Raw genomic sequence first — 27,406 nt, 5'->3', positions numbered from 1 at the left:
TGACTGCCAGAAAGTTGTATGCATAAAATTAAAGAAAGATCAAGAAGAGAGCCTTCCAAAATTGAAATTTAGCATCTACAGATGGAAGAAGCTTAATTAGCTCATCTTCAGTGCAGTCTCTGGAAGTCTTTTTAATCTAGTCTCTCTTCTCTATCATGTTCTCTGCTGTGCAAAGGATGCTTTGATCTATCAATTCAGTTTGGGGAAGCAAATCAACCTAGCGACTGACCAATCTAAGCAAGCTCTTCTACATGAATCTGCTGCGTGGATAGATAATTGTCCTGATATTATTCTTTCATTATTATCATGTACTTTGAAAGAATTGGAGCTGACTGATGCAGGCCATGGCCTTTTTCTTGGGAACCCCCAAAATGAAAAAGGAGAGTTGGTATGGATCTGATGAATCTTGAGCAAAGATTCGTTGGTCCCAATGAGAGTTAGTCCAGCGAGTCCTCACCTGTTCTTTAATAAAGCAGGGTGATTTAGGTAATCCATCATGGCAAGAAAACAAGGAAAGAATCACGAGATGATGAAAGCATACTACTAGTTGGAATTCATGTGATGTGAGCAATTAAGGATCCCTTGCAAGTGCACATTGACTATGGTTTTCTACTGACTGCATCAAAGAAAAAACAAGCAATGGAGTTTCTTGGACACTTATTTTGCATTGGTTCACATACAATGTGACTCATTTCTTAATTGGTTAGAGAGTCAATATTCCGAAATTGGGTTAATTCATTGGAACATCTGTGCAAGAAGTTGTCCATTGCTTCATAGAATTGTCTAACTAGATCAATACGTGACTTCATTCTCTGCTAGCATTTTCATAGGAAATTTACCGATAGTTATAATGCAACCATCACTTATGTCATCCTACTTCCGCCTACGTGTATAAAGAATCATAATAGAAAAATATGAATTTTCTTCTCGTTTATTATGATAAGATAGAGAAACACAAACTCCTTTATCTTTCTTTATAATAAAGAGAATAATTCTAAATCCTCTTATCCTCTTTTATGAGAAAATAAAGTAATCATAAACTTTCTCCCTCTTATTCGAATATATAAAAATATATTATAAACAAGAATAAAAATAATTTAAAAAAAATTACTTTAACTCATATTTGGGGTCTCAAATTACTAACATGAGAGTCATGAGTCAAGAAATCTACTTTTAACATCGAAAGTACAATACTTTAGGAGTATAATATTTTTACGTCGGAGTCATTTCAGATCCATCTCGAAGCTATCTCAGATATACATTTTTATTTTGGAGTCATCTCAGAGTCTTATGTGCATGGTCTGAATCATGTTAGGTTGATTAAAATCCGAATGATATTTGTTTATTATATGTAAACACAGTCATGCTCATGTAGCATGGTTTGTAACATGGAAATCCAGTTGAAGGCCCGTCTGCTACAAAATGGGCCGCCTTCCGACCCATCTAGAATAATAACAGCTCATCCGTCGGAAGGGAAGCGGGAAAGGTCGAGAAGCGAGGCGAAGCTCGTCCGGTCAGCGTCAAGAAGCCTCTCGAGCGTTCGATGAGTTCCTCGCCGTTGCCCCTTTAAAAGGGAAGACGATGGCGTGCGTTATCTCACAGGAACATCGAGAAGCTCTCCACAAGCGACTGAGGTTTCAGTAGAGGGAAAGGAAAGAAAGGGTTGGCGGATCGTTTCGCGTCGATAGCCGGGTCATTTGGTTCGTGGGATCGCCCGGAAGGTTCGTCTAGATATCATCTCTTTCTCCCCCTCTGGTCACTCTTTCTTTTCCCTTGCTCGTGTAGGATTCTTGGTCAAAGAATTTCGCTGTTGTAGCTTGGAATCTTGGTTGATTGTCGTGATATTGCGGTGCCCTGATGCCGAATTTGATCATGTGTTATGGAGATTTTGTGGTACGGATACCGCAGTAGGGTTATGTTTGAGTTACTTTTATTCGTCTTGATCTGGATTGCTGGATTGGTTCTTAAAATGAATCAAATTTATTCGGCAACGGAAGTAGGAGAGGGGATGCTGCTCTATCGCGGGGATTAAGTAGAGATTATCTGCCTCAGATGTTTGCGTTTCCAAGCCTTTTCAATCATTAGTTGGCAGCAATAGCACATGGTTTAAGATAGTACAGGCATCGCACTTGTTCCTCAATAGTAGCGATAATATGAAGTGATCTGTGTCTCTTCGATGAAGGAAAATGGTCATCTTGTTGCTTTCCATGATATTTTGCATCTGCCCTAAAAGCTTAAATATTTAGCTGGACTGATAATCTCGAACATTGTGGATCTCTTTATCATCAAGGCAAAGGTTCAACAAATTCTGGACATCCATATTTTAGGAGTTTGAAAATTATACTACTACCATTTCTAATTTTAGTAACTCATTCGACTTCCAGTCGTTCGAATCATGCCTACATGGACCAATCGATTTCCCAAGTCTTTAGCTTAGGATGTTTGTTGAGTTGGCCATTGTATCTTCTTTGAGGATTAAGGTGGCAAAGATTTTCCTGTTAGCTAGTCGATTTGCTGCAATCTTTGTTTTTTCCCCTTTCATTTGGTCGGAAAAGATATTAAAAGAAAATCCTGTTGTAAGTCCCTTTCATTTAATTGTTCGCCTTTTTTTTTTTTCTCTTCCTTTTGAGTTGTTTGGAAAATAAGGGGAAAAGAGATAAAAAGAAATCATCGAACTACATCTTATTATTGGGTTTGAGATCATCCTATCTGTCGTGGTGCAAACATAGGCTGCTTAGGTGATACATTTTCCTTTTCCTTTTATTTGAATAGAAGTGTCCTCCAAGGAAACCAGGGGATAGGAGATGAAGAAAAGAGTTTAGCAAAATATGTGTAATTTGTGTTTAGCAGCTCATATTATTTGTTTTTTCATTTGCCTTGAAGTAGATTCTAAAGTTAGTTTTTTGGCAGCTACAAAATTATGCTTCTATCTCCATCATAAATCCCTATTAAAAGAGCAACAGTCATTTGATTAAATGATATATGGCTGTAGATAATATTAGTGCTAATACTGAAATGCCTCCTGCAAAACGTTAGAATTTCTTGTTATCCATATTCTGGCTATCTGGTAAGGAATGTCTGATTTAATTGGTTATCAGAAGTTCTAAAGTCGATTATTTTGTGAGACATGGTTTATATATCGCCTGCCTTAACCAATGGTCTACACCTGGAATAATCGTAAGATGTTCTGGTTTCTTGTTGGTCAAGCATGCAAGGCATATATATGTATATATATACACACACACAATAATGAATTATCATTTATCTAATTTTTGATGTCTTTCCATTGCAAATTTTTCCCCTGCACATTAGCATGTCTTGTAGTTTCTTGTTTCAGGTTTGCTTGTTAAACTTTGGAACTAAGAGATTTTATTGGGTGTTCTTTGTTTAGTTTCTTTTTTGATGTAATTTCACATAGAGCTATGATTTTTTTTTCCCCTAATAAAATTGTACATTTTTTCAGGATTTATTTACCAGTAATACGATCTCTCAAATTTCCAAGACTTGTGAAGTGAACAATTACAACTTTGAACCTTTCTCATAGGTTAAACCAATAACAAGATCGCAAGAATGGTTCCCCCTTATGGATACATGGAGTCGTACCCTCAAAACAGAGACCACATTCCTTGTCCTTATCACCACTATCCGAGCTGGGAAGCTGTTTCTCCTCGAACAAGAGTAGACACAGCGAGACCTTTCTCATCCTTCGGACCATGGACTTCCAATGGTAGCATAGCCCACCCAAGTCCAACGGAAGCTAATGGTTGTTGCAGCCTTGTCTATCCTCCTGGCTACTATTATTTTAGGCCTCCGTGTCCATATACTCCACCACCTCCTCAATCATATTATCATGCCCCCTACCCCCCTTATTATAGTTCTTACCCTTCTTTTGTGATTCCTCCTTCACATTATTCAGCTGATCAAAATCCATATGATTATGATCGTCCCAGAGCTTATTGTTGTGGATGCCCTGATCACACGTGCAACAAGGGAGGTAACAATAGTGTGAAGATTGAGGAACAGAAGACCGAGAAAGATCAGGACAATGAATCCTCAAGTCTACTTCAACAGCCAAATTACCCTTACCCAGTAGTATGCATCCCTCCCAGCTATTTGAAGAACAAAATGACTAATAAGAGCTCTGAATCATCTCCTCTGTGGAATGGATGGATTCCTATGGACGTCAACGGACTCAATGGTGTGAAGCAAGATGTAGATGGGAAAAAGAGTCTGCAGTATGATGAGAGGAGAAATCAGTTCCCCTGGCCAATAATCTGGATGCCTGGTGATCAGAAATCAGAAGATAAAGATTTGAAGGAGATAAATTCGAATCCGGAAGTTAAAGAAACACCATCCTCAAAAATAAAACTTATTCCATTAAAACTTCTGGAGGATGAGCACATATTACCAGGCGACAAAGAGGACAGGCGTAAAACTCTTGGACAGCCAGAAGCAGTGACTGAAAGAGAAAGCAGAACTAAGATCATTCCTGTGAAACATATAGAAGAGGACAACCAAAAGAGGCCTAACATGGATGAGAAGTGCAAATATAAGGAGGAGAAATCTCATAGCATACCTGAAAAACAGGAGGAAAATGGGGCTAAGAAATCAATTAGCAAACTATTGCCACCGACCAAGACATCAAAGTTGCCTCCTGTATGTTTGAGAGTGGATCCATTGCCGAGGAAGAAGCCCACAAATGGCACATCAAGGTCGCCTAGTCCACCTGGCCTCAAGGACAAGGAGGAAACAGAAAGAGAGCAGCCAATTTTAAAAGATAAGAAGGAAGAAATATCTAAAAAAGAGGTCCGGGTAGTAGAAGCTGCTGATAAATTGTCAAATGAAGCAGAGAATCCAAAAACGGAAAGTCAGGAGATGATGACAACTACTGTAAAGGAAGAATCTGCTAAGATTGGGGAAAATCAACAGCCAGACAAAGGAACAGGACTTGAGGCTATGGAGGTCAAAACAGTAGAGGTATTGAAGAATGGGAAAGAAGTTAAGGAGGATGAACAAGTGCCAAATGATAAAGCAACACATGAACTTGATGAGGGGAAGAGGTGCATGGAGAACTCAGAAAGCATAATTAATGAACAAAGGAAGGAAAGGAAAATTTTGTCACAATCAGATGCAGCAACTCTTATTCAATCTGCTTATAGAGGATTCAAGGTGAGAAGATGGCAACCTCTTGAGAAGCTAAGGAAAATTCATCAAATTCGTCAACAGACCGAGGCTGTGAAGAAGCAAATTCAGATGTTTGAAGCCTCCTCCAAGGAACAGGATTTGAAACACAAGGTTGCAATAAGTGAGGCCATAATGAATCTTCTGTTGCAGCTGGATACCATTCAGGTATGTGTTCACTTATCTATATAAAAAAAATGCCTTATTTGCAATGACTTGATATTTTTGAGAATATTTTTTGTTGCTTACGAAATTGATTTATCCATTGATCTGCATGTTTTTGTTTCCTTTTGAAGGATTCACATGGTGTGGATTATTATTCGAGTGACTTGAAACTGTGAACATGTCTTCTTTTCCATATTTGATCTTCAAATTAGTTTGTGCTGACTTTTTTGTATTTAATTTTGGTTTGATCTGTCATGAACCCTACAGGGATTGCATCCGAGCATGAGAGACATGAGGAAATATGTCGCCAGGGAGCTAATCAGTCTGCAAGATAAGCTTGATTCTCTAGGGGATCATGAAAAAATGGAAGTTGAACAACAACTTTATTCTGATTGTGGAGCTATCTCTTCTACAGACTCTTTTGTAACAACCAATTTGGAGCCTGAACATATGTCATCACAGTCAGAGAAAACATTTGTGGAGGGGAAAGAAGCAGCAGCTATTAAATGGCAGACAGATGATGCGGTAATAACTGAATCTCCAGATTCTGTAGCTGGAACCGGTGACTTAAAATCATTGAATGTGGATATGGGTTCTACTACTGAAGAACATCAAGATATAGCTCCTCTGGAAGAACAACTTAGTTCTTCTCTGAGGGAGGCAGTGGAATCGCATGTTACAGAGGAAGAACAATCCTCTGGATTGGAAGGTGCAACAGAGACTTTAGCATCTATTTCCCAAGTCGAGGCACCTTCTGCCTCTGTAGATGAGGTGTGGAAGCTTGAGACAGACGAGTACGAAGAATGTCAAGGAATTAACTCCCTTGTTGAGCATGTGAGAGATGAGCTACCCGATGCTGAAGCTGGAAATGACGAGACGGGTGATGTAAAATTGGAGAAACCATCTGTGCCATCGGTGAAGGGAGAAGATATCGAACTGGCAGCTGAAGAATCAAACCATTCTTTAAAGGCAATTAACCCGGAACAGGTGCAGCTTGTAGAAGCCACTGCTGGGGTCAAGGAAGGTGATTTTGATGTCAAGGGAACTATTTTGCCAGGCGATGAAGTTGATACCATGAGAGAGGATCTCCAAGTGCCTGGCCAAAAAAGTTGTGACCTTGTTGAGAAGATGGTTGGAAACACGGATGAAGTTCCATGCTCTGAACAACCCTTCCTTGGCACTTGTGCCATCGACAATGGAAATGCCGGATACACGGTGGGGAACATAGAAAAAAGGGCAGAAGATGCAGATAGCATAGTGACCCACCTTCCAGATGCAACTTACAACCAATGTCATTCACCAGGAGATTTTGAGGTTGGCAAGGAAAATGGTGTGAATCCAATGCTGTTGCCTGATGGCACAAATATCATCAAAGATGAATGCTTCTCTTCAGTTGAAACATCCGAACCAAAGATTGACAAAGTCCATTCATTGGTAGGGGCTCTTGAGCCCGTCAGTATGAGTCCACGGCAACTGCCCGATGCTGTGAATATCAACAAAGATGAACGTGTCTCTGCAGATGAACCATTTGAAGCAAATGTCAATGATGCAGCCGATGAAAATCCAAGCAAGGAGGAGAAAAAACTAGTGGAAGAGAATGAGAAGCTAAGAGAAATGCTAGAGACACTGCTGAAGGCAGGGCAAGCACAGCTGGGAGTCATTGCAGATCTTAATGGCAGAGTCAAGGACTTGGAGAAAAAACTGTCACAAAAGAGAAGGTGCAAGGTGAAGAGCTCCAAACCAAGAAGGCCCTCTCCCCGTAAGGTTGCATCGTGAGACGTGCTACCGTGGAGGTGAGATTCTAAATTCATCCTCACACTCTCTTTTGTGTGTGTATGATAAGAAAGTAAAAACAATGTTTGTGTAAAACACATTGGGCTCTATTATGCTTTTTTATGTATCAATGTTAAGAACAAATAAATAGAGAATCCGTATGAAGTGTTGTGCTCTACATAGCACATACTCTTTTCCTCTCTGTTTCTCTGTTGATGTCGATGAATTCTCTTCTGGATTCTTTTGTTATGATCTTTCTCACTTATATTCTCATTAAATTTAGGTGCTCTAGTCGTAAGATTACCTGATTCTGAGTTCTCAGTGGGCATTCACCATAGATCCTAAGAGAACACGAAGATCCAAAAGCTTAGAATGGCCTCTTCCCATCTTTGTAGAAGCCATGAACTGCTCGGCCACCCGAGTAGCTTAATTATTCATATGCTTATCATTGTTTGTGTCGAGACGAAAGGAGATGATATTTGCTTCACATCATTTCATGATGTGCGGTGGATAATATTCTGAGCGGCGTTCAAATCCACAAGAGCATGACACACTTACCATAAAAGAGATGACTCCCACTGAGCAACTATGCAACCAAGTGGGAGAAGAGCTCGAGACGGGAGATGCCATCGGCTATGCCGATTGCTCCCTCCACGCACAATGCCCTGTCTCGCTCGCCGAATCGCAATCCATGGAGCACCACACAGAAAACCCTGCTCTTCCTTTCCCCTTTCGGACTGGAACCGATGCTTAGTCCAACACGCAATTCGACGTCGTTTCCTTTCTCTGAAGGAGTAACCAAGGTTTCTTTAAGTCGTCCTTCCACGGAAAGTGGCATGGGGAAGCAAACTCAAAGAGTACATCCCATGCCGCCATTCATTTTCCTCGATCTGAATCCCCTCGAAGTCTTCCATCATCGACGCTTTGTGTGCCCACCAACGCCAAGTTCGAAATCCCATTAGAAGAATCGGATGGCCATCTTCCGAAGCAGGTGATGAATGTGTTGGCTTCAGTTGGTTGATAACTCAAGCTTTTTGGTGTTGCAGTGGAAGCAGATATGGAAATGCAACATCGAGTTCTTCTGGACCTCAGTTTGTTCTTGCTTTCTGGTCGCCACATTGTCACAGGCGCTTTCAGAAACAAATCCATATCTGCGATTGTGATCGTGATTGTGATCGTGATTGTGATCGAGACTGATGAGGACTGACGTCTCCCACTCGAGTCATGGGGTTTGACATTACTCACCTTGTCAACCTTGCTATGATTCTCCTTCGTTCCCCCTACAATTAGACCTTCATTCTGATGTACACTTTGTCCATGTTGAGGGGGAGCTTGCCATTCTTTTCTGGTTGCAACCACCCACTCTACTTGGGATGAGAGACAAGCTGCTTATGTTCATGCGCAGTATGTGCCACTATAAATAGCTTTCTTTATGGCTTTTCCAGTGCTTGGACAAACACATTTTGCTGCGACTGCTGGAAGTCATTGCTGCAATGATATTGCAGTCTGATGTGCACTTGGATGTTGCAGTCTATCTCATACCTATGACTTTGTTAACTGTGAGACATGAAGAACGAGTCGAGAGGCAACAGGTGCAATCTTAGTGGTGTTTCCACTACTCACAAGTTCTCTGTCGTACGGTGTCCATGTCTTTTTGGAGGTCAGAGCCACTTAAAAGGCATGTTTAATCCACCACCAAATCAAATCAGTGGTAGCAGAGTTGTCATCTCTGTTGTACACTCCAATAGCCAAGCATCATGTGATTCCAATGGCAGTAGTGATGCATACGCACAACAACAATTGCATATCGATGAACATGACAACTTCAATTTGCCTATGAGACCATGGAGGTTTAAACAAACATTCAGCAAAACTCTGTTAGCCAGCCAAGTGGATTTCTTTTCTACTGATACATGGAGTGTGCTAAAAATGACACACAAGGGTGGGGTTATCCTGACTCTGATATCCATGTTAAACCATCATCTGCTCTTGATGAGTGATTTATTTGGATGGTTGAGCAATGGTTTTATGTCAACATGTGACAGATCTAATCATACTGATACATCCAAATCCAGTGCTTTCTTTCTTTCTTTCTACTCGAGTCACCTTAGCTTTCAACTGCCTACAGTTGTTTGGATCACCAACTGCAGCTCCTACTCGATCAATAATAGTTGATTTAGGTAGCATTGTACTGAGATTAATAATTAAAAGGAGTCATCCAAACTCATCATATTATGTTTCTGGGAGTACAGTGTGAAGAGCCTTATATTATCATCATATAAGCAGTGGAATCATTGACATCTCACATATGTGCATTTCATAATATGCATATGAAGAAGAAAAAAAAATTATAATTATTATTAGTCACTAAGGAAAGAGGAGGATAACTCATGCCAAAACATGAAGAAAAGAGCATGATCATATGCCTTCATGGACCATGCCACAAAAGACAACCAGCTAATGAGAACAAACACAGCAATGTTGTGGCATGAGGTAAAATAAAGGGTGGCCATGGTGCCTCAACCATGGAAATAAAAAGAAGGCAAAAGAGCACCCAATCCAACATTGGGACCGGCCATCCTTCTCCCCTCTATATACGTAGGTGATGGTGGCATAAAAAAGAGGTTCATGTCTCATCACTCTTTGTGCTTATAGGGAAAAAAAAAAGGGAAAATCCTGTGGTCTTTCATGTTCTGTACATCATTTCTACCAAAAAGATGATAAAAACAAGCAGTGGGAGGTTGCAAGGAGGAATTCTTAGCACATGAGATGTGAAGGAACCATCATTTCCTTGAATGAGTCCAAACAAGCTTATGCTTCAATCCAAAATAGGTGTGGGTGTGTGTATATATATATATAGTTGTGTGTTTGGTGACAGCCACAGGACATTGATACAGACACCCCTACACGCCTCTTCCTCCCACCATCCTGCCCACCATAGCCGGCCACCTCGCTGTTACATCTGCAGCCACTTCCTGTTTCATCTGTTCCTTGTATGTTTGTCTCCTTCCATCCGTCCTAATATCTTGTGAGGCGTGGTGCTCATTGGTGTTCTGTCCTTGTGCCCATGTTTGGCAGAGCAGATTGAGAAGTACTCTTTATCTTGATTCTAGGGGGGGGGGGGGGGAGTTGGGGAGAGAGCATAAAAGAATGAAAGATTAAGAGACGGCTGGATTTTTAGGTGCTTTTCTTGCTCCGTTTCTAATCATCAAGACGAACAGCAAGAAAAGATCACATTTTTCTCGGTTTTTTCGATTGTCTTTGAGATGTTTTCGTTTGATTTTTGGACATCCGGGGAGGTGTTACAGGTGTTCGATGATTTGATAATGTGAATGCCTTTGGCTCGTTGCGGCTGCAGTTTGTCTTGTTCGAATAATTGCCGCAGTCGTCTGAGACGAGCAGAGTTTGGTGGTTTTCGCTTACACGCCACCTTTCGCTTGTCATGCTATCGGCAAATATTTTTCCGGCTTTCGGCTTCCTCCTGATTGCGTTTTATGGTTTTAGTGTCGATACCATGTGCTTGTGATCTCAACCTCGGTTCTTCTGCTCTCTTATTCTCTTCACCGGTTTCCTCGGTTCATTCGTGCAGGTCCATCCTCTTGATCTTGTTGTGTGTGCCGTCTCATCTTCCTCATGGCGGGTGAGACATCATGGGAGGAGTCTTACCCTGTTGCCTACTTCCAGAGTGAGGTTGCGGGCCTTAAGCCGACCTCCGAAGACAGCGATGACCAAGATGAAGATGCGTTGATCTCATTGGACGCCGTTCTGCCCGATGACCTCTTGGAGAAGGTCTTGTCCTTCTTGCCCATCGCGAGCATCGTCAGAGCGAGCTCAGTCTGCAGGCGGTGGTACGAAGCTGTGCATTCCGGGAGGTGCTCGTGGACCAAGATGTCGCCCCAGAAGCCATGGTACTTCATGTTCACCTGCAGCGACGACGCCGTCGCCGGCTACGCCTACGACCCGAGCCTCCGGAAATGGTACGGCTTCGACTTCCCCTGCATCGAGAGGAGCAACTGGTCGACCTCCTCCTCCTGCGGGTTGGTCTGCTTGATGGACGGCGAGAACAGGAGCCGCGTCTTCGTCTGCAACCCGATCACGCGGGACTGGAAGAGGCTGCACGACGCCCCCGGGGGGAAGGCCCCCGATTACAGCGCGCTCGCCATGTCGGTCGACCGGAGAACCCACGGCTACACGGTCGCCGTCGCCAAGTGCAAGCAGGTGCCTCAGGACTATTACCAGTGGCAATTCTCCATCCACGTCTACGAGTCGAAGACCAGAGCGTGGCTCACCCCCTTCGCCGAAGTCTTGGTGGGCTGGCGGGGCGGAGACGAGTGCGTGATCTGCAATGGCGTCCTGTATTACTTGATCTACTCCACCGGCGTGCTCAGGAACGTCGAGCCGCGCCATTGCCTGGTGATGTACGACCTCTCGGCGCGGCCTGCCCGAACGTCCCTAATGCGGACGGCGATCCCTGTGCCATGCTCTCTGACCTGCGGCAGGCTGATGAACCTCAGAGACAGGCTAATCATGGTCGGCGGGATCGGGAAGCCCGACCGACCGGGCATCATCAAGGGCATCGGCATCTGGGAGCTTCAGAGGAGGGAATGGCGGGAGGTGGCTCGAATGCCGCACAAGTTCTTCCAGGGGTTCGGCGAATTCGACGACGTCTTCGCGAGCAGCGGCGCCGACGAACTCATCTACATACAGAGCTTTGGATCCCCTGCTCTGCTGACCTTCGACACGACCCAGAAGCTGTGGAGGTGGTCGACGAAAAGCCCCGTGACGAAGAGGTTTCCCCTGCAGCTCTTCACTGGCTTCAGCTTCGAGCCGAGGCTCGAGGTCGCTTCCTGATTTCTGCTGCTCATTGCTTTCTTTGCCTTTCCGTTTACAACTCGAAGCAATCATGCCATAGTTTTTGTTTCACGTGTCTAGGAGAATTACATGGAATGTTTATATGATGGACAAGAACATTCTTGCAATGATCATGGAGATTCTACAGAGTGTTAACCTTGTTTTGTTCAGCTTGTACAGTATAGTTTATTTTGGACTTTAATGATCTATCCATGGAACAGAGTGATCCAACAAAGATTTGCTTGTCTTCTGTCTTCTATCTCATGGCTTGGCTTCTCGGTATTGAGCCCAAGCTTTCAGTTTAGCTCCATTTTCTGGCTTTGTAGTACTTCACTGACTTTGCTATTGCAAATCTTGTGTAAAACTTGAAAATGCTATTGATTTCTGCTGGAGATGACAACATTCGAGATCGTTTGGGGAAGAGCATCAGGCTACGCATACCAAGTATATGATCTGGTACATCATGTGCTGGAAGTGCAGCTTAAGCTCATTTAAAGGAGATGTTTTGTCTTCATGAAGAACAGCTTGTTCAACATGGAATGTTTCCTGGAATACTGAAGACCAACCAGACAAGTGAAGAGCTCCCTGTGGATCAAAGTAAATCCAAATATAATGAATGTGGTGGTCTGTCAGCCCTACCCAAAAAAAAAAAAATTTCTAACCAATCACATGAAAAACATGACCAAATTGGAAAGTAGAGATTTCAAGATTAAGTCTGCAATCTGCTTGTTTTCTCTTCTCTTTTCTTTGGTTCATATCACTTGATTTGAATTTGAAAACCTTGAATTGCTGCTGTTTCTTGTATAATCATCAGCATTTCCCTCAGCTTATCTAATCCATGATTTAATGGTGCCTACTAGTAATTCAAGCTGACACAAGCAAGCAGGACAACAATTTGCTCGATCATGTAGGAAGATAGGATAAGAACTCGTTGGTTTGTTTCTTCTTCTACATGCATCATCATGGAGAACCAAGTAAATGCTCTTGATTAATGCTGAACTGCCTTGGTGGAATTGCAATCCTTGTCTGCGCTTGAAATATTTCGGATGTTGATTAATATGCTGAATGATGCAAATAGCATGAGTTTTCCACTTCAAAAACCCCCAAGGTTTAGGTCTGTATTAATGAGAAACCAGATTCTTTTCTTGCCCAACCCAAAAGCTTTGATGTTGTGAGCAGGAACAGACAAGCTGCAGATCACCATGTGCACAACGGATGGGAGGAGGAGGTGCATGAGAATAGCTGAGTGAAGAAGAACCATGCTTATGACCACCACCTTATCATGCTTTGTGGTGGTGGAATTGTGTGGCTGGGGGCCTCTTCACGGCTCTCCCCAGTGCAGGTCAGGGGATGTCAGGTGGTGGCTCAGACCTGAGCGCTGGCCCTGCCACCTTCACTCACACCCCAACTGTGCCATTACCAGCCAGCCATTAAAAGGAGAGAAGCATGGTTGTACTGCTAGTTCTGAGCCGTGATGGAGCTGCCTCCCTGCACTGGCAGAGCAATCTAGCTCAAGTATTCCAAACCTAAAAGAAAAGAAAGGAAAAGGCTTTCCAAGTGGTTGGTGGCGTTACTCGTACAAGTACCCATGGAGTCAAGGCCAATCATGAATCACATGTGATGCATCCAATGTATCTTCTTCTTATGGGTCAGTGGATTTTGTCTTTGGCTGTCCATTTTGACACTGCTTCATGTATGGTCCAAAACATCCCTGTGAAGCAGGACAAGTGAGAGGTGAGATGGTGCACTGTTATGAGACTCATCTCGGGTGGGCATGCCAACGTAAGAAGCTTCATCAAATCCACACACACACAAAAGAAAAAGCTTCCTCCAATCAACAAACGAAACCTATCAAGAGGAAAAGTATTGTAGTACATAGATTCTTCAAGGGGTGTTTTGATTATTTAATGGTGCATGGGTTGTGTGGCATCTTTACATCCCCACTCATTTCAGTTGCTCCCTATTATAATAAATGATCATAGTATAATGTTCCATTCCAAACAATGATAGTTATAAAGTTTGTCTTCATTTTATAGTTTTATTATTTTAGAACTCATAGAAATCATAATATAGTGGTAAGTAAATTTGGTACATCACCATCATATCAAATATATATATATATATTTTTTATTTTTTATAATTAAGTTTTGATTCTCTGACTTTTCAATTGACATTAGATTAATGTGATTTTATTATACCTTTTTTTATTTAAATTAGATAACACTAATTATAATTAGTGGTGGCTAATTTTTATTTTTTAGATTAATGTGATATATTTAGATGAATGATGTTAATATCTAAAGGGATAAGTAAATTAAAATTTATTTTTTACAAAAAAAAATTAAGATCATTTAAGTTATTTTAAAATTTTCTAACAAATATTTTCTTATTTGTTTTAATATTATCGAGCAATAAATAATGTAATGTGGGAATACTTCATCTTCCTCGATTGGATGTGTGTGAAATCCGAGAAACCCGTAGTGTTCTTATACCCAGTGGGTTGATCGCCTCATTGGCTCCCGTGGCCGTCGCGTAGCCCCAGAATCCCTCCACCGATTCCACCTTGTTCCCAGCCGACGACGGAACGTCGATCTCGACTGCGTCCACCCTTCCAGTGACCCCTTTAGGTGGCCGTCCTCCTCTCGTAAGGTCGCCGCACCGTAGTCATCGGTACGTCCTCGTCACATCCCTTTCCCATCTTCGACGCGCTGCTTTTTCATTCATTTCTTGGATTTCACGTCGGTCTCGCCCTTCCAAAATCGAGTCCTGGCGTACTGGTAAATATTGGCCTTTTCGTCTCTGATTTTACCATGCTCGTGGGATTTACGTGGGTGGGTAAACCCTAGGCCGTGCCGCGTCCGTGCCTCCTCGAGCCCTCTTAACGTCAGAAAGGCGTCATCTTTGAGTGGGACGTAATTTGGATTGGTTGATTTGATGGGCGAGGGCTCTGGCATTAAAAATTACAGCTGTGGTGCAGCTGTTGCGGGCAAAGGTTCGGGGGAAGGAGCAGTTCAGTGCTGAAAAGAACCCTGGCTTTTGGCATTGGTTCTGACCTGCTGTCGAATTATTCTCTCTTCTTCTTTTCTTTGTTCTCCCGATAGTTTATTTATTGTTCCTCTCAGTACTCGTCAGGCTTTAGGCAGAATCGTAGCTTTTGATGGCTAGATGTTCCCATTTATTGCCTGTTGAATCATAAATGTACGCTCTGTCTCCAAGGTCGACAATTGCAACAGGACACCGTTCAGAACAAAGCAATAAAAATTTGCCATGACCCAATTACTGTGCTGTTGCTTCTAGGTAGAAGCTGCGAGCGAGTTCAATAACTAGCTGCTTGTAGTCATGGTGATTGTTCTACTTTTAAGTGATGGAAAAGATACAGCACAGAATAGACTGCAGGGGCTTCTTTTCCTGGCTATGGCACTCCTTTAAACCAAATGTTCCTTCAACGTCTTTCTGATGGAAGGACTGTTAACTAACTTCCCTGGGTTTGCTCGGTTTTGCAGCTAGCAGACTACAAGTTGAAATTGATTGTGACAAGCAATTACTCATTCTGTTTCTTAATAGATATTGGCTTGTTTCTCTTTGATAGATCGATATTAGACAGGGAACAATTTACAGGTGCCCAGGGCACCCTTTGTTCTTAGCTTTAGTGCATGGCAAGGGAAGGAAACCAGATTGAGTATTGGAGAATGGGGACCTTAGTGTGGGATTTGTTGTATAAGATGTGCCTAAGAGAATGAAAAGGAAATGTGTGTGATCATGCATGTCCCTGCAATCAGAAAGATGTGCCAAGAAAGTAATTCTTGATTTGCCACTATCATGATGACATAATGCAACATACTACTGTTGCATGATTCTTCCAACAATGAAGGCTTTCTTTTGCAAGTTACAAGAAACCAGATTGAATATTGGAGAATGGGGACCTTAGTGTGGGATTTGTTGTACAAGATGTGCCTAAGAGAATGAAAAGGAAATGTGTGTGATCATGCATGTCCCTGCAATCAGAATAACAGCCACAGTCTTGTAAATTGCAAAAGAAAGCCTTCATTGGTGGAAGAATCATGCAACAGTAGCAGGTTGCATTATGTTATCATGATAGTGGCAAATCAAGGATTACTTTCTTGGTCCCTGGTCATAGTGCCGGTTAAACCAAGGTTTCTGGGGGCTCGTCTGTTTACTCCACATAAACATGTCCTTCTTTTTCCACCCTTTCTAATATCCTTTTATTATTTGTCTTCTAGGCTTTTGCATATTGAGATGGCCTCTGGGCCCAATATGGTTTCCCTCAACTTGATCCTTGTAAAAACATAGCCTGTGGCAATGTGGTGTGAACTTTACCATTTGAGTAGTCTAATTTTCTGCCAGGAGTGCAGATTGGCTGTTGTTCTCCAATTCACATCTTCCCTGCACTTCCTAATTCCTGCCCATGAAAATGCTGAAGCAATATTTTTCTGGAGAGCTTATACCTTGAAACAGCCACTTTGTTTTTCTTTTTTTGCATAGGATAATGTCTCAGATCTTTTTGTGCATATAGGTTTCAAATTCATCGCTTGTTGTATTCTATAGTATTATCCACATCAAGAACACGTCAGATTGGATTCTTGTTTGACAATTTTTTTTTCTTTTGAAGTATTCTGAACACCATGCAAATTATTCAATAAAGTCCCTTGATTAGGGCTTAAGTTAGGAACTTAAGAACAACATTAGTGTCAAAACAAACCATTTTGGTTTTATTCTGTCATCATTATGACAAGCTTATAGGCCAATGGATACTGTATACAACCAATAGATAATGGAATTAAATCTATTGGAACTGCTCATGGTTACCCTAAAATTGTCATGAAGATGTTTCCACCTGCTAGAGAGAGGACCATTTCTTGGATACCATACTAGTGAGAGCTTAATCTTGGTACCTGTACCATTCATCACTTTTCTTGTTGTTCTACACTGTGATTGGCAAAACCTGGAGGTAAATGTTGCTGTTGAAATGGCAGTGCTTGCAGTTGACTAGCATCATTGTTTTACCACTCAACAATTTATTTATGTATTTTGGGATAACAAAAGTCATTCATTAATTCTGAGTATGCTTAAGCATATCAAATCTCTGGGTAGCAAATTCCATAGGCTATTTGGCTAATTTTCACTGTGATCACAATTTTTTTTCCCAATGATGCCAAATATTTTGGAAAAACAATGTTATGGTGTACGAGCCTCTCCGTGAATTGTCAAATTGTAATGGTCTTTTAAGTGTAAGAGATTTACTTTTTCCCTCTTGAGTAATCTTAAGGATCTATCACTTATGATGAATTGTGATAAGGTCATTTAGTTCCACATTGGTTGAGGAGTATGAGAACTAAGAGCTTATAAGTCCGTCAGGTCTCCCTTATCCTTAGAGACGTCTTTTAGAACTCACATGCTCCCAAAAGGTAAAAATCGTATGAGTACGCTCATCATCCAAAACGGATAATTTCTCATGAGCTTATGGACTGCACCAATAACCGATCGATCAAATGGTCTCTTATCAAATTGGCATTAGTATGAATAATATACAAATTTCTTGTACTCAGGAACGTGGAATTGTGTTCAACTGATGCTCTTTTTAAGCTGTCGGCTCAGATCCTGTGTGTCGATGCTTTTACACGTGAATATGTTGTCCACCAGGAATTGTATGTTTCTTATGTTTCTTATGACAATGATCGCATTGGCTGCCGGAGTCATAGCGGATCGGAACCTGGTTTAAACGGGTCAGATCGACATGAGCGCACGTAAAGCTCGATCCATTGACATCCATATCGTATGGACTCCTAATTATGTGGGGGCTGTCGTGCGACACTGGACCTTCGTTCCAGTCCTGCAGATCGGGACGCAGGCAATGGGTTTGTTGCCAAGAAAGAGACGAGTCATTCCTGTCCACCCAGCAGACACTGACTCGGTTGTCCGCAACCCTCGAGTCGTTGCTGTGATTCGATTCGCAACCCGGCTGACACGGAACCTCCTTCACTGAACGCTGGTTGATGTTGTGTCTCGATTTGTTGGTGGTGAAGTCAGGTTAAATGTCGACGCTTGAAGTCTGTACCACCCCCAACTCTGTGGGAACCACGATGAGGAATAACAGAGAGAGCGCGGGAGGAAAAGGGAGTCGCCTGCTTCTACGCTGCATTAAAATTCACGAGCATGAGAACTAACGTGCCGAAGCGAAATCATGACACGTAAAACGTCTCTCTACGGTTGACCCGACCCACAACCCCAATTGAACCGGTGAAATTGGGCATCGGTTCGATGATATTAAATTATTTTTAATATGTAAATTATTATTATTTTGTTTTAATGTACGCACGGTGAAGAGAGTAAAAAACATTAGCCTGTAAATACAAGGGAACAGCACCTCGTATTCCGGAATCTAAGCCCTAGTATTCCCTTCCCGTGACAGCGAGAGAGCGAAGAAAAGGGTCGAATCTTACAGTCCCCATGGAGAACAGGCTGTTACACCGAAATTAGCAGTGACTGCAGTCGGAGGTTCCACTAGGAAGAAGAGGGGGAGCTCAAAAAGAGAGCAAGAGGAGCATGGGGGAGGGCACCTCGGGGCGAAGAAAAAGGTTTACTCTTTTTTAAAGGGAAGGGTGGAAGAGAGATTTAAGGGGGATTGATGGAAGGGGACAAAGCAGCAGCAGCAGCAGCAGCAATTGATGAGGGTGAAGGGGATGGCGCTGGAAAAGAGGCGCCTTTGGGCGTGAAGTTGAGGAGAGCCATCTCCGCGAACAGGAGGGGCGGCCTTTGCACTCCGGTGCCGTCCTGGAAGCTGGAGGAGCCCGGACTGTCCGACCCCGACAAGGCCCAGCCGCACCGGCGGTCGGTCTCCGCTCGCAAGCTTGGCGCTGGCCTCTGGGAGATTCAGGACGTCCTGACGATGTCCGCGGCCGGCCGGCGAGGCGCCAGGATCCGCCGCCACCGTCGGGATGGGAAGGCGCTCGAGAACGGTATCGGTCCGTCGCATATACTCGGGCACGAAGATTTGGTAAGCTTTGAGTTCTTTAGGTTTTGGCTGGCGGATTTCTTCGCTTTATATTCTTGGAACTATTTCGTTTCGCCGGGATCCAATCTCTCCCTTTTATCATTCCATATGACGTATGATTTTTCTTGTGCAAGGTGCAATTTCTTGATCAACTTGTCTTCTTGGAATGAGGTTTTCCATTGTTGGCTTGATTGTCGTAGATTTTCCTGTGGTTGTCGTCTTGCAGCTTTTGTCAAAGTTTATTACTTGGATTTTTGGCTAATGACAATCTGGTATTCCGGTAATGTATGCCAAAGAGTATTATCTCGTGACAGATGAAAATGTATGGGTTGGAACTAATGGGCTTCTCCTAGACATGCTTTTAATTCGTAATAAGAAGTGAAACTCTTTTGTTGATACTGATGAATATTGATTGGTGATTATAATCTACGTCCAAGTAGAGGTACAAATTGGATGTGTATAGGCAACATGTTGCAGCTAGAAGACAAGGAAAGATAAGGATTAGTCATCTGTTAGTTTCTGTTATTTATAGGCTAAACAATAGGATGTGAGAAGGAATTCATGATTCATTTATATGAAACTTTAGTTGCTGTGTAAAAAACTATATAGATGGCAATGAATCCGTACCATCGTCCATGGGCAGGCTATAAACCACATCCGCTTGTTGTCTAAAGAAAGATCCCTACAAGAAACACGAGCTTAAGCAGAACAAAGTAATCTTTCATGCAATTCCGCATTTGCGTCTCTTCTGGTCCTGTCAAATAATAGTGAAAAGATTATATATTCTCCTCATGCAAGTTGAAAGGCCTACAGTACAATCATGGGACTTATAGTCTCCTTGTTAAAGCAATAATGAATCTGCTATGTCAGGAAAAATTTATGTAGTGGTGACTTTTTCAAGTTATATGATGGTCAGGGTAATTAGGTTCAATTTTGGATGACACGAGCAGCTTTTGAATTTACCAAAGCTAGAAGTCAAAATTACCAAAGCTTTGGTAATTAACTTGATATAATTTACCAAGTTATATCATAAATTTCTTATGATGGTCAGGGTAATTAGGTCAACATTTATTTTGCTAGAAGTCAAAAATACCATGGGTTTTTTTGTTTGCATGTTTTGGACTGTGTGTATTGATGCTAAGGTGATGGTTGTAAAATTAAAAGATACCAGTAAAGATTACTAGAAAACGTCGTAAAATGAAATGATAACCGGCAAATACTAGAAATTTCTTGTGCCATAAAAATTTCATCTTACCATGATGTCATAGGTTTTATAAATTCTTTTGAACAAGAAACTAGCAATCACCATAATAGCGAAAAGGAAGAAATAAGTTCGATTAAACGAAAGTTTGGCTACTGCAGTTCCTTCTTAAGCAGTGTTGCATGGTGTTTGTGACAAGGAGATAAAGAGGAGTTTGTTCACACATGTGAATGAGGCTCTTGGAAATGTGGAGTTTGGGGAGGGTCAATGCAACAGTCAAAGAGAAACTTTAATAAATTATCTGTGATGCTTACTAGGACGAATATAAAATATTAGAAAACTACATCTTGCCAACTTGGAAACTAAAACAAGTTCCTAATTCTGGTATCATCATATTTGTTGATATTTCAAATTTATATGCAAGAGTTTGGTAAGTGGCTATACTATGGATTTGTACTCAGCACATGGATATGTATCTAATTTGATACGAGGAAGGATCCGAGAATATGTGTTGCATTGTTCATAATAATACCTTTTCTTAAGAACCATGGGGAAACCTATAAATCTTGAAGAGTTGTATAGTCAGGACTTACCTTGGACGGATGCCAAGTTTTAACAAAACCAAAATGGTGAGTTGCATTAATCTAAATAAGCTGTAATTTATTTGGCAAATTTTATTTTTTGACATGTCAAACCATGTACCTGATGTCCTAAAAAGTACTGGTTTTCTCCTTTATTACCTCTTATATAGGCATCTCCATATGTTATGCATAACTTCCCAACTAATTTTTTATGGCGAAGTGTTTGGGACCTATGGACAGCAGGTATATATGCTATCCATATACTGGTGGGATGATCGCTCAAATATTTCATGTGTTTTTTTTTTCCAAAAGATGTGTTTGTTTCTAAAGCACTGGCATCTTATGTTGTACTTTACCTTTTTTTGTGTTTCACATAATTTGTGAGTGCATGTTCTCAAGTTTTATTTTGCAATTTGTCATGGAACCTTTACTCCAAAATCTATCATCATCATCGAGATGACAACTATTTGTCAGTTGGTTATATATTTTTTACTTTTTCAAGCTCATTTAGGCTTTGCACATTTTATCTGAAGTGACTTGTTATTCATGTTGAGACATCTTCAGTTTGTGTGAGTTTGTCTGATTTCTCATGCCAGCCTCAGAGTGTAGGCAGTTTGAGGAGGCATGTTGAAGCTTCATCGATCAAGCATCAGCATTTGCATGAAGGGAACAGTCATAATTTGCAACCTGTTTCTCCTGCAAGTTATACGAGTTCATATAAGGTAATGTTTGTTTTGGCTTTATAGCTTGTTTGCTTAACTCCATGGGGTCTTTTTTTCGCGAGATTTCATTGCTTGAAACTATCTTCGGTTAATTGAATAGTTAAAGGACTCATCTTGGTGAATGAGGCAAGCCATAGTTTGTACACAATGGAATTCTTAATACAAACATTGATCTGTCAGCTTTTAAATGTATATGCATTACTAAATGTTCTTTATTCCAATAAGAATTTTTGTTCTGGCAGTTTAGTCAATGTTCTTAGTTGGGAGAGTACGGTTTCATTGTTGTTGTACTACTATTAACTTTCTTGTTCTTTGGTCATGTCACTGGCAGATTGCTCCATTTAACCTAGCCATCACTCATAGCAGTGCGACTGATCTCAAGGATAAGTTTGGAGATGCAGGATATGGTTTGAGAACATCAACAGAACTCTTGAAAGTATTGAATCACATTTGGAGCCTTGAAGAACACAATGAGTCCAATGCGTCATTGGTGAAAGCACTGAAGGGGGAGTTGGAACATGCAAGAGCACGAATTCAGGAGCTGATGCAAGAGCAGCATGCATATCGTGGTGAAATGGATCATTTAATGAAGCAAGTTACTGAGGATAAAATAATTAGGAAGGAGAAAGAGCAACAGCGGATCAAAGCTGTAGTGCAGTCAATAAGGGATGAGCTTGAAGATGAGAGACGGCTAAGAAAACGCTCTGAAAGTCTGCATAGAAAACTAGGTAAAGAATTGTCTGAAGCAAAAGCAGCATTTATGAAGGCTGCAAAAGATCTAGAAAATGTGAGAAAAACAAATGGCCTTCTGGAGGATCTCTGCGATGAGTTTGCTAAGGGAATCAGGGATTATGAACATGAAGTGAGGCAGTTGAAGCAAAGGTCTGTAAAAGTTTGCTATCACAAAGTTGACCGGTTGGTACTTCATATTTCAGAGGCATGGCTGGATGAGAGAGAGCAGATGAATATCGCTGAAGCTCGAGGAGATATTGCTAATAAAACCATGGTTGCAGATAGATTACGAAGTGAAATTGAAGCCTTCATTCAAGCTAGTAGGTCATCTGTCTCTAATAATGGTTATCTGTATGAGAACCATGAAAAGAGAGAGATCAATTTGCGGCGGCAGTCACTTGAGTCTGTCCACTTAAATGGTGCTGCTAGTGCACCGCAAGATGCTGATGATGATGATGATTCTGTTGCAAGTGATTTGCACTGCTTTGAACTAAATATGGGTGCAAGTAACACTGTCAGCATTGACCAGCAACAGCAGAATGGTCATAATGTTGTAGAAAAGTTTGATTCTTCCAGAACCAAAAGGTCTACTTTCTCAGTCGAAGAGAGGGGATCTTCTGAAAAGAGCAAGAATCAGATTTCATCTAGCTTGCATTTGAAGTGCAGGGAAGAAAAGGATGAAACTAAGTCATGTGGAAGCCAAATGCAGCTGTCAAACAGAACACAAGGAAAGCATCCGGACAGCAATCCTGAATCTGAAGGAAGAGTAGCTGATCATATCAGAATTAATAAACCTCAAGTTTTTAGTCACTTCCATGCGCTTGAAGTTTCACAGGACATGAAAATGAAGTGGGATAATGGGCGTGGTCTAGACCACCTGATTGCTAATTCTGTGAACAATGTTGCGGAAAATTCCGAGTGTTGTAAAGTTGATCATAATATATCTCATGGAGACGAGCACCATAGTCATTCCTCATCGAAGGATCATTTTCTTGTAGCAAGTGAGGGCATTGCTTCAGGACATTTCCGAAACACAAGTTCAAATCTAAATTGTATTGAGCAACACAAGTCTCCAGATGTTGATATATCTCGATCCTCATCAAAATTATCTGAAGGTGTAAAAGAGAATACATTGAAGGCGAGATTGCTTGAAGCAAGGTTAGAGGGACAGCAAGCTCGTCTGAAAGCATCAGACAATGAAAAGAAGCAAGTGATGCCGATACGCAGGTACTTTGGAGAGTGAAGGATGCAGACTGGTTTGTCTCTCACTAAACCATCCATTCCTCTATAAATTTTGTATTTCACTCAGATGTTCATGTGCGCTAGTTACGGCCTATGTAATGAATATCTTGATTGTTCATAGTAATGCTAGAAAGTTTTTTGTACCTTTTACCACGGACTTGTTTTCTTTTTAAACCACAACATAATCATGCATTATATTGTTCATAGTAATTTTGTTTGAAGAGGATGGTTTGAAATCTCTTTTATGATAACTATCAATTTCAAAACTTTAGCTCCTGCTATGCTTAACAATCTGTAAACTTGAGAATTTATCTGAGTAAAAACCCATTAAAAGGGTATATTTGATTCTTGCCTTCCTTGTCGACATGACTGTTGTAAAATGGTGTGTTTCATGTTATAGCTTTCAGTGGATTTCCGTGATCGAAGCATATCAATACGTAACTTGTAGCATACTTAAAAGAGTGTGATCAACCTTTTGGCATGATAAAGAGAAGCTGCATTTGCTTTGAAAGAAACACCCTAATTCAGAACGAGTGTGATCAATTCGCAATTCACCAGCTGCAGGGACCCACTGATTAGGTTCACGGTCGGCCTCACATGGTCGGGTATGTCTGAGGGACTCGCGTGTTATGAGGAAGTCCTTTGCAAAGAAACTCTTCGCCGGACGTGAAACTTGGCACGCGCGTAATCGTTCGAATCGTAGCCCCCACGGACACCCGGTTGAGGCTTTTACGCTGGACCCACCCGGATTGCGATTGAGTGAAGTGGACCCACTTGCGGTTTCAAGGAGTTGTGCAATCAGCAACAGGTAGATCCGGGATGGGTAGGAACGTGCTGCTTTATTCTTTTCAACGTTTGAAGCGCTTCGTTTCCCTCCGCGCAACGTTTGAAGATTTTATAGGCATTTAGGTTTAGGGTTTTCGGGTGAGAGGCGTTCATGGAGCGGAGGAAGAAGGGGACGAAAGAGGCGATGGATGGATCCCGACCTCTGCCTCGCTGGCGGTGATTGAGAACAGTATCTCCTTCCCATTCCTTTTTTGTTAAAAGGATTATAATTTTTAGATTAAAAAGAGGTGGACTATGAGCTGTTAAAGTCCACTATGGACTGAACTCATAGGTTGTCAGCCCAACATCTTTCTCTCTGTCGGTTGCTGCAACATGGATCAGCAGAATTCACACTGCTCGTCGCTTAGGCTCTTTGCTGGGGAAATGCAAGAAAATGATTCAACCGGCTTTACAGTAGAATATGAGTTTGCGGCAAGGATGAAACCATCAGGAAAGTATGTGAGCAAGCACAAGCACTGCTATGCTTTCACGGGCGGAAAGGAGATGGGTTGCTGGAACCTGTTTAGTATCCCACGGACATCATTTATGGCTAATAATAGCCTGTTCTTCATCAATAGTATCCTTCACTTGAGAACTGAATTGACCATCAAGCGGTCTTCCCCCGTGTCATTGCAGTCAACTATCACTTAGTCTTTTGACTGTTCAACTAACAATATGTGGCCCGTCGATGTCAATGTGAATAAATTAACTGTGAATAAAATCATAAATTATATAGATATATATATATATATATATATATATATATATATATATATATATATATATATATATATAAAATTTTGGACACATTTCATTCCCATAACTTTTTTTATTATCAAATTTCATTGAAATAGTTAAAATTTTAATTTTATTTGAAATTTTATTAAAATTTTAATATTATTTAAATTGGGAGAGATGGATGAGTGGATCAAAGTGAGGGGAGTTGGAATCCCTTTCTCTCTGCTCGCTCTGATTACTTGAAACATCTGATCTCAAAGGAAATGAATCTATGGAATAGATAAAGGCTGAAGAAATATGTATGATAAAGATTTGTTTCAATTGATTGGTCAAAAAAAGCAAGGAAACATTTAGATAGAGAGAGATCATAAAACCAATTAGCAACAAAGCATTAAGTTCGTGTTCAGGGAGGATGGGATCTATTTGGTGGCCAAATTACCTCTGTAAACAACTCATTTTTCTTTCTGCATAAGGAGATACAGAGATATCGCGACAGAATCCGACTATTAATGATTAGGAAAGTGAAACACTCAGATACAATTGGTACCGAGCACTGAAGACATGTGAAGCCATGAGGTTTCTCATTTAGCAGCCTCGAAATCGACCATCATTTACGCGTATTAAGATCCTTGTGAAGACATGAGGTTTCTCGTTTAGTAACTCTTCATGTTCACAAAGCAATCAAAACGACGAGCACCGAACAAAAGCCCTGCGACAAAACAAGTAGCCACTGAAGTGGAGGGTGCACACCACCCATGCCTGTCCTTAGATTGCCAACCAGCATCCACAATCCATGGCCTAAATAGACCAACCCCAGCAAAGAGTTGAACACAGCAGCGGTTATTCGTAACGAAGAAGACAAACCGAAGAACGGTCGAGCATCGACTGATCTGCTTGAAACATTGCGTGCAAAGTTGAGCAGGAACGCGATGATGAGGATCGCATCGACAAAACTGACGAACATGTGGTTCATGCATGAAGAAGTGTGGAATAGTTCGCCAAATCCACGAGAACCGCCATCTTGATCAGCACAAGCAGAATCACCACAGAAGGCCATCCAAGCATCTAACCATGAGAAGGATCTCGGTGTCTCAGTAGAGCAGAAAAACAAAAGATTTGAGGATAGAGTACAGATTTGGGGACTGTTCCTGCAAGGGCAGCCATGGGTTGTGAACTCTGTCACAGTCTTCTTGCTTCTTGGATAAATTATTGTTTCTTGTACGTCCAAAATTCTCGAGTGACCTGTACCTTCTCATTTCCCCTGTTGTGCGACACATGCTTATTATTGGTGTATATGCGTTCGTAGAATATGGCATCATCTACGAGCATAGATCTCAACAGCAGCCAAATCCGCAAATTTAATGAGCCCGTAGTAATCATTTATGATATCAAGATAGGTAGAAAACGTTCTAGCAAATGGTAGCTGATAAGGCATATTTTGGGTCTCAGTCATGTCACCACCAATATCGCATCATGCCCTTGTCGAGTCAGGAGGAGTATTTCTACGCGCCAAGATATGATCCGTACCAAGACGTCTCTCGGTACATCCCATCCCAGAAAGCTCGGGATGGCATCGCATGGAGTCGTTCCGTGCATTCCGTGACGACCGCTGCACGAAGGTACCACCTCGCCACTCGGGGAACGATCGTCGTGCCAAACCCCCATACAGCTAATCCTCATATAGTAGTATAAAAGCCTCTAACCGGCATCCGACCAGAGGGAGAAAAAAAGAGGAAACCAACCACTAACTTAGTCATCGATGGGCCAAAGTTGGGAATTTCCCGATGAGGGCCTTCTGTGCAGGAGCACTGTCGCCCCGGAAGTGCGACTACCCCAACCGAGAGATGCCTTTTCTATAGACGACGCTAGTGTCCTGATCGAGAGACGCCCTCCCCGAAGATGACGCCAGTGTCCCGATCGAGAGGTGCTTCCCCTTAGACGATGTCAGCATCTCGACTTGCGGACGTAATCAGCCAAGGCGTCTCGCCTAATCGATCGTAAACTCCCGACATCGACTTGTGGACCAAGCCGTGCTGACTCATCGATCACGGTGCATCAGTTTACCAATAGTAACCAATGGTAATCATTTAAGCTTTGACTCTTACTTTGATTAGTTCATCAATAAGTATGAAATATTATGAGAGCTTAAGCTTATGGTTGATTTTTTTATTACCTACTAAAAGTATTAGTTTAACTTCAAATCGTCTCTTTATCCTTTCTATCGGTTTCCTCATCAATTTTTTTTAACCCACTAACCTAATTTAAGTACCAACCTTTGGTACCAAAGTAGATCTGATTAGGACATTATAGATTTGCCTCCTCTCCTTAGCCAACTTACAATAAGGACTCATGTATCAACAATATCTAAGCAACCTAAGTTAAT

The 27,406-nt window shown here is 41.6% G+C and overlaps 3 protein-coding genes across 6 annotated transcripts; all 3 read left to right on the top strand.

Moving 5' to 3' along the window:
• The first annotated feature begins 1,531 nt into the window (after positions 1-1,531).
• LOC135650517 (BAG family molecular chaperone regulator 6-like) lies at positions 1,532-7,321 on the top strand. Of its 2 annotated transcripts, none has more exons than XM_065169928.1 (3): positions 1,532-1,721; positions 3,545-5,349; positions 5,614-7,321. In XM_065169928.1, exons 2-3 carry the CDS (start codon positions 3,571-3,573, stop codon positions 7,120-7,122), a joined length of 3,288 nt encoding a protein of 1,095 aa, XP_065026000.1. In that variant the 5' UTR covers positions 1,532-1,721; positions 3,545-3,570; the 3' UTR covers positions 7,123-7,321. The 2 variants fall into 2 exon arrangements, with proteins under 2 accessions (XP_065026000.1, XP_065025998.1); XM_065169926.1 differs by having other exon boundaries at positions 1,533-1,721; positions 3,464-5,349.
• Positions 7,322-10,097: 2,776 nt separating this feature from the next.
• LOC135650518 (F-box/kelch-repeat protein At3g61590-like) lies at positions 10,098-12,220 on the top strand. Of its 2 annotated transcripts, none has more exons than XM_065169930.1 (2): positions 10,098-10,112; positions 10,709-12,220. In XM_065169930.1, the coding sequence occupies exon 2, from the start codon at positions 10,753-10,755 to the stop codon at positions 11,968-11,970; it is 1,218 nt and encodes a 405-aa protein (XP_065026002.1). In that variant the 5' UTR covers positions 10,098-10,112; positions 10,709-10,752; the 3' UTR covers positions 11,971-12,220. The 2 variants fall into 2 exon arrangements, with proteins under 2 accessions (XP_065026002.1, XP_065026001.1); XM_065169929.1 differs by lacking the exon at positions 10,098-10,112 and adding an exon at positions 10,181-10,300.
• Positions 12,221-18,370: 6,150 nt separating this feature from the next.
• Positions 18,371-23,613, top strand: LOC135650445 (uncharacterized protein At5g41620-like). Of its 2 annotated transcripts, none has more exons than XM_065169779.1 (3): positions 18,371-18,985; positions 21,367-21,486; positions 21,818-23,613. In XM_065169779.1, the coding sequence occupies exons 1-3, from the start codon at positions 18,617-18,619 to the stop codon at positions 23,459-23,461; spliced, it is 2,133 nt and encodes a 710-aa protein (XP_065025851.1). In that variant the 5' UTR covers positions 18,371-18,616; the 3' UTR covers positions 23,462-23,613. The 2 variants fall into 2 exon arrangements, with proteins under 2 accessions (XP_065025851.1, XP_065025849.1); XM_065169777.1 differs by having other exon boundaries at positions 21,361-21,486.
• The last annotated feature ends 3,793 nt before the right edge of the window (positions 23,614-27,406 follow it).

The sequence above is a fragment of the Musa acuminata genome, chromosome BXJ3-10, assembly GCF_036884655.1.
Source record: "Musa acuminata AAA Group cultivar baxijiao chromosome BXJ3-10, Cavendish_Baxijiao_AAA, whole genome shotgun sequence".
Classification (NCBI taxonomy): Eukaryota; Viridiplantae; Streptophyta; class Magnoliopsida; order Zingiberales; family Musaceae; genus Musa; species Musa acuminata.
The sequence above is the reverse complement of the archived record's forward strand: the minus strand, read 5'-3'. Positions and strand labels throughout refer to the sequence as shown.